The sequence below is a fragment of the Phyllosticta citriasiana genome, assembly GCF_038021145.1.
Source record: "Phyllosticta citriasiana strain CBS 120426 chromosome Unknown IWZ02scaffold_7, whole genome shotgun sequence".
NCBI lineage: Eukaryota > Fungi > Ascomycota > Dothideomycetes > Botryosphaeriales > Phyllostictaceae > Phyllosticta > Phyllosticta citriasiana.
Window position 1 is genome coordinate 1,414,228 of NW_027117284.1, and position 17,202 is coordinate 1,431,429.

The 17,202-nt window shown below is 55.9% G+C and overlaps 7 protein-coding genes across 7 annotated transcripts; 4 read left to right on the forward strand and 3 right to left on the reverse strand.

The window, feature by feature from the left end:
• Positions 1-342: 342 nt before the first annotated feature.
• On the forward strand, positions 343-1,043 carry IWZ02DRAFT_433563 (uncharacterized protein; the record flags this gene model as incomplete). The annotated part of the gene is made up of 3 exons (XM_066766301.1): positions 343-748; positions 800-848; positions 899-1,043. The coding sequence occupies 3 exons, from the start codon at positions 343-345 to the stop codon at positions 1,041-1,043; spliced, it is 600 nt and encodes a 199-aa protein (XP_066622513.1).
• Positions 1,044-3,605: 2,562 nt separating this feature from the next.
• IWZ02DRAFT_280547 (chalcone-flavanone isomerase-domain-containing protein) lies at positions 3,606-5,351 on the reverse strand. Its single transcript, XM_066763636.1, has one exon. It carries the CDS (start codon positions 5,084-5,086, stop codon positions 3,806-3,808), a length of 1,281 nt encoding a protein of 426 aa, XP_066622514.1. The 5' UTR covers positions 5,087-5,351; the 3' UTR covers positions 3,606-3,805.
• Positions 5,164-6,706, forward strand: IWZ02DRAFT_452955 (MAGE family-domain-containing protein). The gene is made up of 3 exons (XM_066767632.1): positions 5,164-5,346; positions 5,392-5,722; positions 5,768-6,706. Exons 1-3 carry the CDS (start codon positions 5,317-5,319, stop codon positions 6,346-6,348), a joined length of 942 nt encoding a protein of 313 aa, XP_066622515.1. The 5' UTR covers positions 5,164-5,316; the 3' UTR covers positions 6,349-6,706.
• Positions 6,707-6,965: 259 nt separating this feature from the next.
• On the forward strand, positions 6,966-9,719 carry IWZ02DRAFT_378049 (uncharacterized protein; the record flags this gene model as incomplete). The annotated part of the gene is made up of 2 exons (XM_066764977.1): positions 6,966-9,116; positions 9,414-9,719. The coding sequence occupies 2 exons, from the start codon at positions 6,966-6,968 to the stop codon at positions 9,717-9,719; spliced, it is 2,457 nt and encodes an 818-aa protein (XP_066622516.1).
• A 372-nt stretch (positions 9,720-10,091) lies between these two features.
• IWZ02DRAFT_452963 (phenylalanyl-tRNA synthetase beta chain) lies at positions 10,092-12,846 on the reverse strand. Its single transcript, XM_066767633.1, has 6 exons — positions 12,603-12,846; positions 12,445-12,485; positions 12,373-12,392; positions 12,117-12,323; positions 10,755-12,066; positions 10,092-10,624 (listed from the first exon to the last, which is right to left on the reverse strand). The coding sequence occupies exons 1-6, from the start codon at positions 12,653-12,655 to the stop codon at positions 10,443-10,445; spliced, it is 1,815 nt and encodes a 604-aa protein (XP_066622517.1). The 5' UTR covers positions 12,656-12,846; the 3' UTR covers positions 10,092-10,442.
• Positions 12,847-12,955: 109 nt separating this feature from the next.
• Positions 12,956-15,830, forward strand: IWZ02DRAFT_452966 (armadillo-type protein). The gene is made up of 9 exons (XM_066767634.1): positions 12,956-13,288; positions 13,352-13,457; positions 13,521-13,672; positions 13,726-14,220; positions 14,269-14,383; positions 14,432-14,576; positions 14,625-14,725; positions 14,774-15,111; positions 15,159-15,830. Exons 1-9 carry the CDS (start codon positions 13,226-13,228, stop codon positions 15,495-15,497), a joined length of 1,854 nt encoding a protein of 617 aa, XP_066622518.1. The 5' UTR covers positions 12,956-13,225; the 3' UTR covers positions 15,498-15,830.
• On the reverse strand, positions 15,831-17,188 carry IWZ02DRAFT_452967 (ribosomal protein L24e-domain-containing protein). Its single transcript, XM_066767635.1, has 5 exons — positions 16,904-17,188; positions 16,821-16,854; positions 16,749-16,770; positions 16,603-16,693; positions 15,831-16,547 (listed from the first exon to the last, which is right to left on the reverse strand). Exons 1-5 carry the CDS (start codon positions 16,941-16,943, stop codon positions 16,120-16,122), a joined length of 615 nt encoding a protein of 204 aa, XP_066622519.1. The 5' UTR covers positions 16,944-17,188; the 3' UTR covers positions 15,831-16,119.
• Between the last annotated feature and the right edge of the window lie 14 nt (positions 17,189-17,202).

Sequence of the window (17,202 nt, forward strand, 5' to 3'; positions counted from 1 at the left end):
CATGCAGGTACTCGTCCACGTCCACGTCCACGTCCTCGTCCACGTCCATGGTCCACCGCAACACGAGCTTTGTCCCGGACCAGCTGCCAAACCCAGCATCGCGCCAGGGGAACCTCTGCTCCCTCATCTCCCGTGCCCACATATACAATCCCCTCCATCTTTTCCAGCCCAGTCTCTCTCTTCTTCTTCTTCTTCTTCTCCACGCTCCAAAGCTACCAGTCCAACGACACCCACCAACTCTTGACTCCGGTCGTCCATTCTTTCGAGAACCACGCTCTCTAAAAGCTTTTCAGCACCAATCACCAACACTTCCACTCCCCGGAACCCCCCCAATCCATCAAAATGAAGGCTTTCGCTGTTGCCGCCCTGGCCGCCGTCGCCCTGGCCGCCCCCAACCCGGACAAGACCGTCTACGCCACCGACGAGGTCACCATCACCTCTTGCGGTCCAGAGGTCACCAACTGCCCGGCCCGTTCCCACTCGGCCACTCCCATCCCCGAGGTCTCGACCGGTGTTCCTCCCCAGGTCACCACCTCTGCTGTTGACGGCGGCTCTGCCCCCCCTGCCTCGGGCACCCCCTCCTTCTCGGTCGACGTCCCCTCGTACACCCCGGTTCCCTCGGCCTCCGGCACTCCCTCCTTCTCGGTCGACATCCCCTCGTACACCCCGGCCCCCTCGGCCTCCGGCACTCCCTCTGCCTCGGTTGACGTTCCCGCCTACACCCCTGCGTCGTCTGGTGTTGGTGGAGGTTCGTCTTGCGCGCCGATTTACCGGACCAGCACCGTTTACGTGACTCCAGGTGTTCCCGTCGGCACCCCCTACGTCGGCACCCCCTACGGCACCCCTGGGTAAGTTTCTCTCCTGCTCGTAGAGATCGATTGGCTAACTTATGGCGCAGCGTCCCCGTCGGCACTCCCACCACCCCCGGTGCTGGTACTCCTGGCGTTGCTACTCCTACCCCCAACTACACTGGCGCTGCCAACGCTGTCAACGCTGCTGGTGCTGTTGCCGGTATGGGCGCTCTCGCCGCCTTCTTCTTGTAAATCTAGAGTCATCTCTCTCTTAATCAAGTAGCGGCACTTCACCTTTCGAGGTGAATTTTGCCGCTGCCATGGCTTCTTCTTTACTACACCGAATGCGAAATATCCATACCTCACGAGACGGGTGGAGAGGAGTATCAGGAGGACGAACGGAACTTTTGGAGCGGAGGAGTGCTGCGGTGGTGTGTGTGTTCTAAAGGCGTGTTGAGGCGCGCAAAGGCAAACCTTTGATACAGGCAACATCGAATTCTTCTGGATTAGAGTTTCCTGCTTCCCGCGGACACGCAATCCGTCGTCTCTTTTATTTTTTTTTTTCTTTCGACCGCAAAACACACCCTTTTTATTCAAACCGCATCATTGTACAGAGCATCCAGCATCTTTCTGTATAATGTCTTTTTTCCTCTCTTGTTTTGATGGCATTTGGAGAGCGAGCGAGCGAGCAAGATTATGGGTACATGCATGCTCGATACCCCACAGCATTTGATGTCTTTGTTGTGAATACTATTACTGTTTTACCTGTCAGTGTTGTTTGTCTGCTTGCTTGCGCGACAGATCTTCTGTTCAGACTAAACACACGTCTCCAGCTCCACCTCCTCCACTTGTCTCAGTGCACGCAATCCGCCTCGCCGTTGACGTCTTTCGCTGGGAACACTACTAGCCGACCAAGCAACCAACCATCCAGTGCAGTCATCTCCCATATACAAACTCCCTCACCTTAGCATCAAAACCGACACTGGCGACAAACAGACAAACAAGCGAGCTCAAGTCAACTCGGCATAATGATCAACTCCCCCCTTACTAGTCCGAATCAATGGAATCCCGACCGACTGCGTTCGGACTTGCAACGTTTCACCCGAGCGACGGCCTTCATCACGGGCGGGCGTCCATCTCAATTTCCCTGCCTACGCACGCCAAGACGACGCATCGCGATCGACAGACCGGCACTACACTGCATTGCATGCATCGAGTGACGAGTGGAGCGAGGAAGGGGCTGGGTCTGTCGTCCTGCTTCATTTGTCTCCTGGGTTAGCTCTTGGGTTGAGTGGCGGTAAAGTGGATGTTTGTATAGATGAGGGTCGTAGCATGGCGCAGAGCAGCCAGCCAACCACACCATAAGGCTCTATCCGGTTTCCCCCCGGCTCGTCTGCCTGCCGTTGCCGTTGTGGAAGTAGGTAGTCTCGGTGTCTGGATGAAAGGACTCCGCGCTTATGCCATATGCTACTCCAAAGGCACACACAGCACAGACGCATCTATCCATCCATCCATCCATCCATCCATCCATCAATCCATCAATCCATCCATCCATCAATCCATCCATCAATCCATCCATCAATCCATCCATCAATCCATCCATCAATCCATCCATCAATCCATCCATCAATCCATCACCCATCCATATCCTGAGTCGAGTCCTGACAGTCCCAAACCCCCCAGCCGGCCGTCCCTCGGTGCAACTCACGCACCCCTTCCGTCTCTCACTGCACCGCGTTGGCCAATCACATCGCCGCCGCACGAGCGTTTCGGCGAATCAGCGCGCGCGCCCATAACTTCGCTCGTCGCATGTGCGATGGCAGTTTCTCACGCGAATCCTGACGGTGTCAGTCGTGGTTGGCACCATGACTGATTGGGATGCGTGTTTCCTTCTCTCTCTCTTGCTCTCTCGCTTTCTTACCTGTTACTCCCAATCAACCTACCACCTACTACTATTGATAGGGCCAGAAAGTCGTTTAATCTCTTTCTATTGCTTCGCCGCCGCGTCTGGAATGCTTCAATGCTGCACGCCGCTTTGATTGATGGGTTGGTTGGGGTGACCAGCAGCAGCAGCAGCAGCAGCAGCAGCAGCAGCAGCAGAAGCTCTGCCTGCTGGCCTCTGACAAAGATACTCAATGGCGGGTACATGTAAGCAAGCAAGCAAGCAAGCAAGCAAGTGTGAAAGTAGCTTCTCACTCTGCCCTTTTAGAGGTAGTACTATTCTCTCTTTCTCTTTCTTTCTTTCATTCCTCCTCCTTATTCATCACCCTCATTCATGCTGTCCCATGCGCGCGCGCACACTTCCACGCATTTAAGTAGTACCCCTCTAGCCCCTCCTCCGCACGCAACTACTCTACTTCTATCCTCCTACTCTTTTATCCTTTGCCGTTTCGTTTCATTTCATTTCGTCTCATCCCGTCCCGTTTCAGATCGACCATTTACTGGGCGGCTGCGGCGGCGGTGGTAGTGTATGGGAAGGAAATATAGTCCAGTACAACCACACCAACCAGTGACCAACAAAACATTTCTGACGTAGGTAGGCAGAGAAGAACAACTGAAGGAACCCCACGTGTTGTTGAATACTGCATAGTTGCTGGGGTATTGATACAAGGCATGGGATATGGGACGACAGATAGACAGACAGACGGATGAATTGTTAGATGTAGTTAGGGCTCTCGAGTCCCGCGGTGCCAGTTGGATTCAAGTTTAGAATGATTGAAGGGATGTCGTGATCTACCACATCCCTACGGCGCTTAAATAGTTAAGGTAGACAAAGGATGTGTGTGACGGACGGACAGAATACGGGACAGCTAGCATTGATTGCTTGCATCTCGTCGGCCTTTTTTTTGTGGTAGGCATCTTTCCTGTTGTTGGCATTGATGGAAATTGAACTAGCACTCAAGAGCAGGCAGAGTGGTGTCCATACCAGCTATCAAGAATATACAAGAGTCTGCTACTTTGGAAAAGCAAAAATACGCCACCAGTCCGTCCCAATGTTTTTACAGCCAGCCAGCTCACGCAACCCGAGTCTCAACCGTTCCGATCGGCCGCTCCACAAGGTCCAAACACCCATCGACGACGCTCTTCCTGGCGCCCTCACTGCTCACGTTCTTGCCGCCGAGGTACAAGAGCCAGAGCAGGCGGCTGATGCGCTCGTCCTGGACGCGTCCGCAGTTCTCGAGCGGGCCCAGCTCGCCTTCATTCTTGCCGGTGCTCTGGAAAAACATGTCGATGGCGCCGTGGGCGTCGCGGCGCAGCAGGAGGATGGAGCCCTTGGACGCCTTGCCGCGCGCGTCGAACAGGGCCTTGAATTCCTTGGTGGCGGCGCCAAACGCCTCGTCGCCAAACTCGGACGGTGTCTGCGTTTTGCGCGCCTCCAGGTCCGCTTCTTGCATGCGCTTCGTGATGCCGCGGAACAGGCCGTCGCGCAGGTGCGCAAAATTGGTGTCCCGCGTCGGCACGATGCGGATTGCCATGTTGGATTTGAGCGACGGGTCGCGCAGCAGTGATTCCCAGATGAGATTGGATTGCTCGGCGTCCAGGAGCTTGCGGCGCAGCTCATCTTTCTCGCCGGGGATCAGAGCTGATGCTGTCTCGTTGATGCGGTGGACGAGGGCGGCTTGGAGACGTCCTAGTGCTGCCGTCTCTACATACAGTCCCACAACGTAGACCTGGATGGACAGGAACGACACTGTCCGGATGCCCAATCCCAGCAGCGTGTACTCGGTCTGCGCGTTCGCCGTGACCTCGCCTGCATCTCCCTCGCCGCTCGGCAACTTGATGGTCTTTGGGAAGACGGGCACACTGCTCGTGCCCGTCTCGACAAGCTCAATTGTCGCCCCGCCCTCTTGCACCGCCTGCAGCTTCTCCCCGCCGGGCGCGACAACGACTTTGCGGCCCTGAAACTCCTTGGTCACATCGCTCGGAGCATCCGTCTTCTCTGCCTTTGCTTTTGCCAGATCTTCAATGTCGAATAGGTTGATGATGAGGACGGGTGCCGCCATGCTGAGCACAGCGCCCAGCACGAGAAATTTCCGCCGCCGCGCCCATTCCTGCCGCCGGTGAACCTCTGCGCGGTGCTTCGCAACGTCATCGTATGGATTGCGGAACTCTGCGCCGGCTTGTGCTTTTTTGAGCTCTGACGATGGCGTCCGCTCGCTGTAGCGGGATGCATGGCGGATTGGTTGGCGATGCAGCGGTGCTGCGGAGCGGACGGTTGGCGACGGTCTGAGCTGCGGGAGGAATCGGATGGGTCGGAGGCATGGGAGAATTCGCGCGGTTGGATTCGACGCCATCGTGGAGGAGGGCTGGCTGCTGAAGTTTCTTAGGTTGGGTTGATGATTCACTTCCCGAGCTCGTTGGAAGCTGTTGCAGATCCGCGGAAGCGGAGTTCAGACGTGGTCGAGTGCCCGATGACCCCCCGCGATGCCCTAGGCGCCATTGGGCGACGCGTCGCGTCCTCTCGTTTGCCAATTACATCTCAGCACTCTATTTACACAGCCCCGTCATCCAACGCCTCGCAACCATGCCTCTTGTGAGAAGACGAGCTCGTGAGGTACGTCTGCTCTTCAAATCTCAATCGCCTTGCTAATCATTCCAGGCTGACGACTCGGACGATGGCAACAGTCCATCGACTCAGCGCAGACGCGACTCGCCCCGCTCCGATGCCGAAGATGGAGACGCAGAACCCACGCAAGGCGAAGGCAACGAGATCATGCAAATGGCCACCAAGCTAGTCCGTCTGGCCATCTCAAATGAGCATTCGCGGACACCCACTCGTAGGACGGACATAAGTGCCAAAGTGCTCGGCTCGCAGGGACGACAGTTTAAGAACGTCTTCAACGAAGCACAGCGAATGCTACGATCCAAATTCGGCATGGAGTTGACACCGCTGCCTTCTAAGGAAAAGGTTACTCTGCGAGATCGGCGAGGTGAGTTTTCCATCCAAAGCCAAAGGATTGTGCTGATCCTCGCAGCGGCTGCAAAGGCGGAAAAGGCAAACGCGCCCATTAACGCCTGGGTGCTTACTTCATGCCTGCCTGAGAAGTACCGCAAACCCGAGATCATCGGACCTGCAAGAGCTCCAACCTTTGAACAAGAAGCCTCGTACACCGGCCTCTACAGCTTCGTTATTTCTTGCATAACCCTCAATGGCGGCTCCATCTCAGAATCGAAACTCGATCGCTACCTCAAACGCATGAACATTGAAGTTTCAACGCCTGTCGGACCCACGGAGAAAGTCTTGAGCCAGATGATCAAGCATTCGTACATTGTGCGCACCACCGACACCACGGCTGGCGAGGAAAACATTGAATACACTGTCGGTCCTCGTGGAAAGGTGGAGGTTGGCGACCAGGGTGTGGCTGGCATGGTTCGCGCCGTGTATGGAGACAATGCGCCGGACGACTTGGACCGCAAGTTAGAGCGCAGTCTCCGTGTCGCTCAGTCTCGTGTTGGGAACCAAGAGCAGCCGCAGGAAGAGGCACCAACACAAAATGGGACAAGCAGGGGAAGGGGACGTCCGAGGAGGCATGAGCAGGAGGGTGAGGCCGAGTAGAACGACTGCCTCATGTTATCCAGGACAGAAAAAAGTTTGTAACTGGGCAGGCGAATGGCGTTGGGACGGACGGCTTGGCGAGTGGACTATACCCAGGCTGTGTGCTCATTGATACTGCGAGTCTATGCCTATTCTTTGTATTTTGGAGTTTGGCGTGTTTGAAACATAAAAAGGAGTCGAGCATTCCAGTGTCATCCGAGGGATCGAGGCATCCGGGCGCCTGAAATCCACAGTCGAATCATCGCGACTCTAGATAGACAGATAAAGTGGAGTAATCTATCCAGGTCAGTCCACAGCTGGGGCTGTAAGACAGTGCTGGGGAAGGTCATGGCGAACGTGACAATTGAAGTGTTGTTCCTGGCTACGACGACTAGGGCAGGGTTGCCAAGATCAGCCTCTACTGGCTCCCCGAGGCGGGGATCGTCGCCCCGGACTCTGATCTCCGCTGCGAGTGCGCGTTCCGCATCTCTTACCCTCCCCGTTCCCATCACCAACGCGACACGTTCATGACTGACCGCTGTTGAATTTCCTCGATATGGTCTTTCTCCGCCAACAGTAGTCCTTCAACCCCTACGATTGCGCCAGAAATCCCCGCGTCGAGTCGTCGCAATTTCATCATGAGCTTCAAACTCTCCGCGTTATTGAATCCGGCCTCTGAGCCCAACAGCCCCAAAGGGACCGACAACAAATCGTCCCAATTGCCTCCGACACAGGAAATACCAACATACGAGGCGCTCGAGCCGCAACGGGACATAGTTCAAAACGACCAGTCCAACAAGCCTTCCGCCACCTGGGGGCATGCTCAGAGTGATTCACCCAGAGACAGTTTCTCCATTGAACGGGCCTCCCCATCCGCAACGAGAAATGACCAATACGGACAATTGCCGCCTTACCCTCAGGCGCGCCGCACGAGTAGCTATGGCTCGCCGACAGGCCCCGTTGAGCCCTTTTCCTTTGAGGCACCGCAAATGCCAGTTCGCTCGCCGTCGCTGGAACAATACCATCATAGGGCGCGGTCTCCCGAAGAGCAAAGAAGGCTGTCATACATGTCAATGTCATCAAATCCTCCAGTCCTCCCTCCCATACAGTCCTTTGGAGATGTCTTAGAAAGGCAGTCCAGTGACCAAGCGCACTCGGCCTCGCAGCCGCATTACGAGAGTGCATTTGCCTATGGACAAGACGCGTCACAGGTGATTGCGCCGCCGTCCACGAATACCCATTCGGCCGATGAGCCCCAGTCTCCAAACTCCATTGCGCAAAACCGAGAACCCGACTACGTGCGCGACGAGCCCGTAACGACGCAAATTCGTGGACCTTCGCCTCTTCCCTCTACAGATACAACCAGCACTCCAGCTCTCACCCACACAACTCCGCAAGTCAAGCTCGAGCCAACGGCGCCATCTCGGGAGCCCACACCTGTCCAAGCACAAGCCATAGCCAAAACCGAGCAGGTCGAGACTCCAAGTCTCGACACTGATACTCTCAAGGCCCTCGCCGAGGCAACGAACGAACACGGACTGCGCAACGCCAGTCGCGAAGCCAAATCTGCTGCCGCCGCGCCGGCTCCCATAGCTTCAGCCATGTCGGACATAACAAGCTCGCCTACCGCCCCGCGTAAACGCAAACCTGTGGACAGCAAGGTTAAAAAGGGCGGCCCAAAGAAGCCGCCCCATGGCAAGAGACGCAAGGTCGAGGACTCTGGTGAGGGACAACCGTCTCGTACACCCTCTACAAAAGCTTCACTTCCTCGGAGCAGAGGAAAGAAGTCGTCTGACGGCACACCAATTACAGGCAGCTCCCCCGCCCCAGTACCTTCTTCGCCCGCCACACATGCCGAGGATGTCGAAGATGACGAATCTGGGAGTGATGACGGCATATACTGCATTTGTCGTAAGGGAGACAATCACACCTGGATGATTGCTTGCGACGGTAGTTGCGAGGACTGGTATCATGGCAAGTGCGTCGACGTCAGAGAAGCGGATGGAGACCTCATTGAGCAGTATTTTTGCCCGAGCTGCACGGAAGCTGGCGAGGGCCGTACCACGTGGAAACGCATGTGTCGCAGACCAGGATGCCGGAGACCGGCGCGCAGGAACCAGCAAAGCAAGTACTGCTCGGACGAGTGTGGTATACTCTTTATGCAAGAGACTTTTGGCCACTTGCCTGGAGGTGAAAACAGAGTCGGACAGGCAGACAAGCGAAGGAGGGATCGTCGCAGGGCGAACTTAACGGACAACACTGGGAACGAGACTGAAGCTTCGGAAGAAGATGGGCACTCTGGACCTCGAGGTGGCGTCATGTCCATTCGCGACTTGAAGGCCATGGCTGAGGCTGCAAGAGACGTGGAACATTTCAAATCGCTTGGAAATAGCCTTTTGAGTCCTCCAGCAACCGCCTCACCGTCGTCGCCAACTTTTGAGAGAGATCTCAAAGATGACGCAGCATTGTCTCCACTTGACGCGGCCCGCATCGCTGCGATTCAGACCGAAGTTGCCGATCTCAAGAAGCGTTTCGAGCTGCTGAAAGAACGAGAGCGTTTCGTAGCCATGACCAAAGAGCAGGCAACTCACTTTGCCGAAAAGGAAGGGGTCAAGGTCAAAGACATTTGCGCCTACGATCCACGACTAGCCTGGAGCGAAGCCGAATTCGCGCTATGGCGAGACAGCCCCAAAGGGAAAGCCTGTTTTGCTCAAGGCACGCTGAACGCAGAGCCGACAAGCACCGACGTCGACGTCGAAATGACGGACAGCGGCGACGCAGGCGCCCACGTCAACGGGACGGCACCAGTAGTCGAGAACACCAACAACGGCCCTACTGGCGGCGTCAAGAAAGAAGACACGACCGACATGGACACGGTCCTCGACTCAGACGGCGACGTCGACCTCATCAAACATCCAGCTAACCAGCCAAACGGCATCATCACCAACGACGAAGCGCATCCATACCCCTCGCCCGTCGACCTCCTCTCCACCACCGACCCCAAACCATCATCCGCGACTCAACCACCCGCCAGCTCCGCGCCCGCCCGCGCCGCGCTCTTGCGCAGCCTCCTCGCCTCGCCCGAGCTGTGTCCTCGCAAGCGCTGCACCCGCCACACGCAGTGGGCCAAGATTGCGCACTGGGACGTGCAATTCGAGCTCGCCCTGTGCCGCCAGCAGATGGGCGAGCTGAGCGCCGAGGAGCGCGAGATTCGCGAACGCGCCGTCGTTGGCTGGCGCAAGGAGGGCCAGCGCGGCGCTTCTGCCGTTGCTGCCGTTGCTGCTCTGCCTGCTGCTGATGCGGCTATGTTGGTTAATGGGACGCAGATAAATGTGGAGAGGGAGAGGGAGAGAGCGCCTGATGATGAAGGATGGGTCGAGGTGCTGGGGTAGGGTAGTTGGTGCGTCTTTTGTCGTCGTCTCTTCTCTCTTGTTTCCCTTTCTCCATTGGACTTGGTTTTTGGTTGGCGTTAGGCGCTTTGCATTATTGGCTTCATCGCAAGGGCATCATATCCGAGCAGTGCATGCGGTGCGTCTCTCTTTCTCTCTGGTGTTTTTGGAACTGGCAAAACGATGCAAATGCCTGGCATGGCATGGACGGTTAGGCAGGATACGTACGGCAGGGCTAAACTGGCGCTTCACATGGGTCGACTTTTGGGCTGCATAATTTGGCACTGCATGGATGGGGGATAGGAAATAAGGGATGGGAAGATGCATGTATCATATCATATCACATAGCAAAATGAAGGCACGGCAGCGGGAGGTTTGCTTGCTTGCTTCTCTGCTGGCTTGCACTTTGCAGCAGTTGGCGTCAATTCGACTGCTCTGCGTACAGGAAGGACGTTTGAAATCCCTTTTATTCTTCTTGTCTTTTTTTGCTTGCCCATCTTGTCTCATATCGTCTATCTATCACAATACGACGACAACAACAAGAACAAGGAGGCTCACTCCAAGCTCCCACACATGCATGCACATCATCATGTGCATCAGATCAGATAGCCAGACAGCCAGCCAGGCAGCCAAGCCTCGCGACTGATCTAACTCAACTCAACTCAACTCAACTCAGCAGAGACGATCCATCTTTCTATATTTCTTTTCTGCGCTTATCTCGGCAGCTCAGAGGAACACCTCCAAGTTCAGCTCTAGCGCCGTCGTCGGAAACGGCAGCTCGTAATTCTTGAGCACGGTCGGGTGCAGGATGCCAAAGACGCCAATGCTGTGCGTCGACAGCTTGCCCGTGGCCTCGTCAGCCAGACGCAGCTTGATGGCGGCGGCGTGGCCAGGGAAGAAGGTTGTGTCTGTTGGGTTGATGCGTTAGCAGAGTGTTTTGGTTTGGTTTGTTTAGCTTAGCTTGGCGTGGTTGTGAGGTTTGTTTCGTTTGATGTGGTTTTTGTGCTGTTGGCGGGTAGCCAAGGCGGGTAAACGTACCGTCGACTTCCTCAATCCAGTAGCCGCCCAGCTTGTCATTCTTGAGCGCCTCCTCGCGCGTGATGAAGGCGCTCTTGAGCATCTGCATGATGCGGTCGAGCAGGCCGTGGACGACCTCGAAGCCGCTCGTCTTGCCATACCACGCGGCGGCAAAGTGGCGCTCGTTCCTGCTCTTGCGCTCCTGCGCCATGTCCTTGAACGCGACGTCGCTGACCTCGAAGACCTTGATGGGCACACTGTGGTGTTTGTTTTCGCGAATCGTCTTGAGCAGACCGGGCAGCAGCGACGTGCGTACAATCTGGTACTCGAGCGTCTTGGGGTTTTGTAAACGTACGGCTGTTGTGCCGTCGTCTTTACGGTTCAGCCACGCGAAGTTTTCGTCGTGGCTACACAGGATGAGCGGCATCACTTCGCTCCAGCCTGCCATGGCTGCTTCCAGGCGCACAATGTCGGCGAGCTTGTTAATCTTGAGGGGAGCGGCGACGGCGGCGCTGCGGTTGGGGTACTCGCGTGGCAGTTTGTTGAAACCGTAGCCGATGGCGAGATCCTCCATGATGTCGCATTGGTGCAGGACGTCGGCGCGGGTGATGGGGACAGACACGTCGAGATGCTTGGGCGACGACTTGGAGGGTGTGGCTTGCAGGGACATGCGTTGAAGGAGCTTGCACTGCTCTGCGGGAGAAAGTTCAAGACCGCAGACTTGATTCAGGTACTCAATCTCGGCTTGCATTTGGCGGGGAGTCAGGTCTGGCGATTGGCGAGTCTCCTTGTTGTGCTCCGACACAACCTTGACGGGCTCAACCGTGAAGGGCTCTTCGCAGTACATGCTGAACATGGCGCAAATGATGTGGTTGACAATCTCAACCTTGGTCTTGTCGAGGGCGGTAATTTCAATCAAGACGTTCTTGGTCTCGAGGTTGATCTTGGAGTGGTCGCCGTTGATGATGGGAGGGAGGGAGAGAACGGTGCGGTTGGCGTCGTAGATGACGGGGTATACGGGCGAGTCGCGGATGATGTGCAGGTAGCGGCCGAGGTGCTTGTCCTTTTCGTAAAAGTTCATCATCTCTGCCGCAGTCATCTCCTTGTCCTGGTTGAGAGGAATAAACTTGATGTCTTCGGGCGCGTGTGCCTCATAGCTAAAGGGTCCCTGAATGGTGTCTAGGTCGTGGGTACCAATGGAAACTAGCGTCCGTTGCCTGGCAAGGTTTTGGTGGAGCTTGTCCTGCAGAGCAATGAAGGATTCGTAGCGGTCCTTTGTGAATTTGACATTGCGCAGGATGGCGCAGGAAACAAGCGGTCTTATCCGTGCGGTCTGTCATCTGTCAGCTCGCCGCTTGTCTCTTCGAGTCTGCCTTTGCTAACCTCCTTGTCGACGTTCATCACTTGGAGCTCGCCACCGGCGGGAGCCACTAGTCTAAAGTTGGGGATGGATGCCCTCCCGAGGAAGATGTTGAGGTTGAGGGCGATGCCCTCGAAGCAAAGCATATCATAGCGGTTGGCGGGAATCTCAATCTTGAGCTGCGGGGGTTCCTCGACGCCGTCTACAATGGGACGCTTCGAATTGGTCGTCTGGAGGGTCTCAGCGAGAGCGCAATGGTTGGCGTCTGGAACATCTTACGTCTTCGTCGAGCTCGATTCCTGGGATTGTCAGCTTGACCAAAGTGCCAGTGCTGTGAGAACGCCTGCCTACCAAACTCGAAGCACAATTCGTCGAATTCCTCGGTGGTGTACCTGTCCCAAATCAGCCATGCCCCAAGGTTTTGCGCCGTGTCCTCCGAACGAATTGTTCCACGCTCTTCTCTTTCAGAGGCAGCCATTCATTCAAGCAATGTAGACGGGGAGACCAACTCCTTGCCGAGGGCCCTGAAGAGCTCGGCCTTGTCCACAGAAATGGTGGGCATGATTTAAGAGGTTGGCGGCGCAGACGTGGTGGACGCGGCAGCAAATCGGGCAGGGCGCAGACGCGGAGGACAATGGCGAGGAAGCAGCGTCCTTTCGTCGAGCGGGATGACAGCAGCGTGTCTTGATCGTCCAGAGCAGAATCGAGTTGGTCGGCGAGTGGTGGTAGGTGAGGAAGTGCTTGGAGTCATCATCTCTCTTTGGCGATTTTGGTTGCGCAACAGCTTCCGCCCCGCCAGCCCATGTCCGTGCGCTTGTGCGTTCAGGAATCGCCTTGTCTGTCCAACGACCAACACTCGACCAGAGACACCCGGCCGCAAACATATCACCCTTCTTCCCCCCACCCCCCGCCCGGCCTCAACTCTCTTCTCAGCTTTGATCAGACCCGGTGCTCTCGCTGGGTCGCATCGCATCGACCTTCGGATACTGTCGCCATCCTCACCAACGCCCCACGACCTACCCTGTTTCCCGCCCTACGCAGCGAACCTCTGCAGACGTCACCCCGTCCACGCGCATCAACTCGTTTTGAGACACGTTCCTTTCTTCGAGCCTCTCTCTCGCGCTGATACACCATGGACGCTCCGAACTCGCACGACGAGCTATACCCCATCGCCGTGCTCATTGACGAGCTGAAGGTACGGGCGCAGGCGCCTGCACCCATGCGTTGTTACGTCGACACTCGGCTGATTCCCTTCTAGCACGACGACGTCCTTCTTCGCCTAAATGCCATTCGCCGCCTGTCAACCATTGCCCTGGCCCTGGGAGCCGAGAGAACCAGGGACGAGCTTATACCCTTCCTCGACGGTTGGTCGCGCCCGTCCCGTTCTGCAAGGAGATGATGACCTCTGAGCGCTAATACCCCTCCAGAGTCTGTTGAAGACGAAGACGAGGTCTTGACCGCCCTGAGCGAGGAGCTTGGAAACTTTGTGGAATATGTGGGAGGTCCGGAGTACGGCCACGTGCTAATCTCCCCTTTGGAGAACTTGGCCGGCATTGAGGAGCCCTTGGTTCGGGAGAAGGTGGGTACCACCAGCCAAAGGTCTGGGGCGTGCCTTGCGCTGACAACCTCAAGGCGGTAGAATCTTTGAACAAGGTCTGCCAGGAGCTCAGCCCGCAGCAAGTTGAGGAGTACTTTGTCCCTCTCACGATTCGTCTCTCAACCGCAGATTGGTTTACATCCAAGATTTCCGCCACCGGACTCTACGTCGACCCCTATCCCCGAGTATCGGCTCAGGCCCAGGAAAACCTTAGGCAGCACTTTACCAAGCTTGTTCACGATGATACCCCCATGGTCCGAAGACAGGCCGCGAACAACCTGGCGAAGTTCGTAAAGGCCGGTATGCCCCCTCAGACCGTCATCGAGGACATGATTCCGCTTTTCCAGCGCTTGACGACCGATGACCAGGACAGCGTGAGGCTTCTGACCGTGGACGTCTTGATTGCAATCGCGGAGGTTGTTCCCAAGGAGGAGCAAACTAGCCATGGCGTTTTGCTCACGGCATTGAGGCATCTATTCGAGGACAAGAGCTGGAGAGTGCGATACATGGTTGCTGACCGCTTCGAAAAGGTAAACATTTACCATCAAGCTCAAGCGGAGTTATTAATTGGGCCTCAGATTGCAAAGGCTGTTGAGGATGAGCTCATTACGAGGGACCTGGTTCCAGCTTTCATCAAGCTCATCAAGGATACTGAGGCTGAAGTGCGCAGCGCCATTGCGGGGCAGATTCCGGGTATGACATCAGACAACAAACGTCAAAAATCATGCTAACACGGTCCAGGCTTCTGCAGGCTCCTTCCGAAGGAGACTTTGATTCAGGAGGTGATGCCAAACATTGAAGAGCTTGTGTCAGACCAATCTCAACACGTCCGGGCCGCTCTTGGCAGTCAGATTAGTGGTCTGGCGCCAATTCTCGGAAAGGACGAGTAAGAATACATTCAGTGACCAGTATTTCGAATGCTAATTCATTGCAGGACCATCACCCACCTGCTTCCCATGTTCCTGCAGATGCTGAAGGATGAATTCCCTGATGTTCGCCTCAACATCATCTCAAAGCTCGAGCAGGTCAACGACGGTAATATTCAGCAATTTCTTTATTATGATCTCTTCTAACGTCATTCAGTCATTGGAATCGAGCTTCTCTCGCAGTCTCTTCTTCCGGCGATTGTCCAGCTTGCTGAAGACAAGCAGTGGCGCGTTCGTCTCGCTATCATCGAATACGTCCCACTTCTTGGCAGCCAACTCGGCCGGACTTTCTTCGACGAGAAGCTGAGCAATCTCTGCATGAGCTGGCTTGGCGACACGGTATTTTCGATTCGCGAGGCTTCGACCCAAAATCTGAAAAAGCTCACCGAGGTGTTTGGCGTCGACTGGGCCAATGACAAGATCGTCCCCAAGGTTATGGCCATGGGAGCCCACCCCAACTACCTCTACCGCATGACCACTTGCTTTGCCATTTCGGTGAGTTACCTGTTTTAATTGATGAGAGCCAAACTGATGTTTTCCAGACGCTTGCCCCCGCATTATCCCTCAACGTCATCGAGGCTTCCATCCTGCCAATGATGGAGAAGCTGGTTGACGACCGCATTCCCAACATCCGTTTCAACGTTGCCAAGTCCTACGAGGTCCTCATTGGCGTGTTGAAGCGCTTGCCCGAGCAAGGCACCATTGTCGAGCTGGAAAAGGCAAACCAGAACCCTACAGGCTGTCAACGTGGTCTCAACCTTATCCAAAACAATATTCTCCCCAACCTAGAAAAGCTCCAGCAGGACGATGATGTCGACGTCAGGTACTTTGCCACGACTGCTGCCAACAGCTTCACGGACGCCATGCACACGGAGCCATAGAGCCGACATGCATCGGTGTCGTTTGGGAGGGACTGATACCACGGATAACGAGAGCTACATGTATGCATCCCTTACCGCTGGGATCTTGAGCGGCCGAGGGGGTCAAATTAATGGCCAGGGTACCTTTCCAAAGGGTTTCGGCTGGCGAAAACGGATAGATGGGTATTGCGGTTGGAAGAGCGAACATGGGGTTTTTGAGCGGTGTGGTCTTGTTTTGTGCGGGCCCTCCTCGTGTGCAGTGCATGACATATGCGTCAGTCGCCCTCCAAACCTAAGGCAAAGGGAATCATTGTGCATTTGAGCATTGAATATCCATATCAATTTTGAAAAAAACCGTGGCACATAAGTTGGTGAAAGACTTGAATTTTTTTTGCCGCCCACGCCTGATGTCAATCTTGAAAAGACCTGACCCTGTGCCCGGTATCTGGTAGTCTCTGAGCAGCAATCTTTCTCCGCGCCTTGAACGCCTTTGTTTTCCTTCGCCCGCGCCTGAGAACGCTGCGCTGGCGATACGAGCTCAAGCCCTGGTTTTCAAGCGCCTCGTAGGAGCGTCGTCCACCGTAATTCATTACCCAACGGACCGCGCGGTCCAAAACCCAGCACACCACCAGCCGCCGCCTCTTCAACCATCGACATCCATATCCTCGACACCCTTGCCAACAACCAACCGCTGCTTCCTCTTCGCCTTCGGCACCTTGACCTTCATCTTTGGCAACTCTTCTTCGTCCTGCATGTCGACCTCCTCGGCATCCTCGAGGTCCTGCTCGCGCTCGACGTCCATGCGCTCGAGCTTGGCGCGGACGTGCTCGGGCACCTCGTCGCGCTCCTCGGGCGGCAGCAGGTGCTGGTTCTCGGCGACGAGCTTGCGGTCGCGCTCCAGCTCGCGCGCCTTGTTGCCGCGCATGCGGTCCTTGTAGAACGCCCGCTCGCGCTTCGTCCGTATCTCCTCGACCCGCTGCATCGCTTGCAGCGTCTTGGCGACCAGGTCGCGGTTGTAGCGCACCGGGACGTTTCGCCGTGCGGCGAAGGCGAGCGTCGAATCGACGACCACTTGTTTTTCGTTAGAAGCCGTTTGTGTGTGGTGAGGAGTGTAGGGTCCCCGTACTCTCTTTGCCGTGCGCTTTGCGGTAGGCCTTGGTCCAGCCCAATTTTCTGGGGTTACGCTTCATCTTGAAGTTTTTGTGGCATTTTGATCGCTGTGAGGGTGGTATGAGTGTCTATGGTGGATTCCAATGTTCGCAGGGTACATACGCAGAAGCGGAATTGTTTGGCACTATGATTTGTTAGCGGGCGGTTGTTTGGCTGCCGTTTGACGGAACTTACTCGTTGCGGCAGAAAGTGATACCCTTGGAAGGGTCTAAAGAGTCAGTACGAAAGCCTCGTCCCCGGAGCGCCGCGGAACTCACACACTGGCCTGCTGCAAAAGTGGCAGGTCTCGACGCGCATTGTTGCTACTCAAGCGCGGTGATGGGCGTGAAAGAAATGAGGGTGCCTCTGCCGGTTGTAGGGTGGAGAATAGGCCGCGATATAAGCCCAGGAGCTGCGGCGTGGGCGGGGCAGAAAGAACGTTGGCAATGTAGCGGTCGTTGGGAATGTGTCTTTGGTGTTGAACCTGCAAGCCTACTTTTCTGACAGGGTAAGCACGGATCTCCCTAGACCCCGTGCGCGATTTTCGAGCCCGGCGAATTCGCCTCTCCGCCGACGT

Excerpts from the sequence above, each read along its gene's own strand:
- IWZ02DRAFT_280547 (XM_066763636.1), bottom strand. The coding sequence starts at position 5,086 with ATGGCGTCGAATCCAACCGCGCGAATTCTCCCATGCCTCCGACCCATC.
- IWZ02DRAFT_452955 (XM_066767632.1), top strand. The coding sequence starts at position 5,317 with ATGCCTCTTGTGAGAAGACGAGCTCGTGAG. Across the intron at positions 5,347-5,391 it reads TGAGAAGACGAGCTCGTGAG|GCTGACGACTCGGACGATGG; the intron begins GTACGTCTGCTC and ends TAATCATTCCAG. Across the intron at positions 5,723-5,767 it reads TACTCTGCGAGATCGGCGAG|CGGCTGCAAAGGCGGAAAAG; the intron begins GTGAGTTTTCCA and ends TGATCCTCGCAG.
- IWZ02DRAFT_452963 (XM_066767633.1), bottom strand. The coding sequence starts at position 12,655 with ATGCCCACCATTTCTGTGGACAAGGCCGAGCTCTTCAGGGCCCTCGGC. Across the intron at positions 12,393-12,444 it reads CGAATTGTGCTTCGAGTTTG|GAATCGAGCTCGACGAAGAC; the intron begins GTAGGCAGGCGT and ends TGACAATCCCAG. Across the intron at positions 12,067-12,116 it reads TGATGAACGTCGACAAGGAG|ACCGCACGGATAAGACCGCT; the intron begins GTTAGCAAAGGC and ends GACAGATGACAG.
- IWZ02DRAFT_452966 (XM_066767634.1), top strand. The coding sequence starts at position 13,226 with ATGGACGCTCCGAACTCGCACGACGAGCTATACCCCATCGCCGTGCTC. Across the intron at positions 13,673-13,725 it reads AGCCCTTGGTTCGGGAGAAG|GCGGTAGAATCTTTGAACAA; the intron begins GTGGGTACCACC and ends GACAACCTCAAG. Across the intron at positions 14,221-14,268 it reads TTGCTGACCGCTTCGAAAAG|ATTGCAAAGGCTGTTGAGGA; the intron begins GTAAACATTTAC and ends ATTGGGCCTCAG.
- IWZ02DRAFT_452967 (XM_066767635.1), bottom strand. The coding sequence starts at position 16,943 with ATGCGCGTCGAGACCTGCCACTTTTGCAGCAGGCCAGTGT. Across the intron at positions 16,771-16,820 it reads ATCACTTTCTGCCGCAACGA|TGCCAAACAATTCCGCTTCT; the intron begins GTAAGTTCCGTC and ends AACAAATCATAG. Across the intron at positions 16,548-16,602 it reads CAAAGCGCACGGCAAAGAGA|TGGTCGTCGATTCGACGCTC; the intron begins GTACGGGGACCC and ends ACGAAAAACAAG.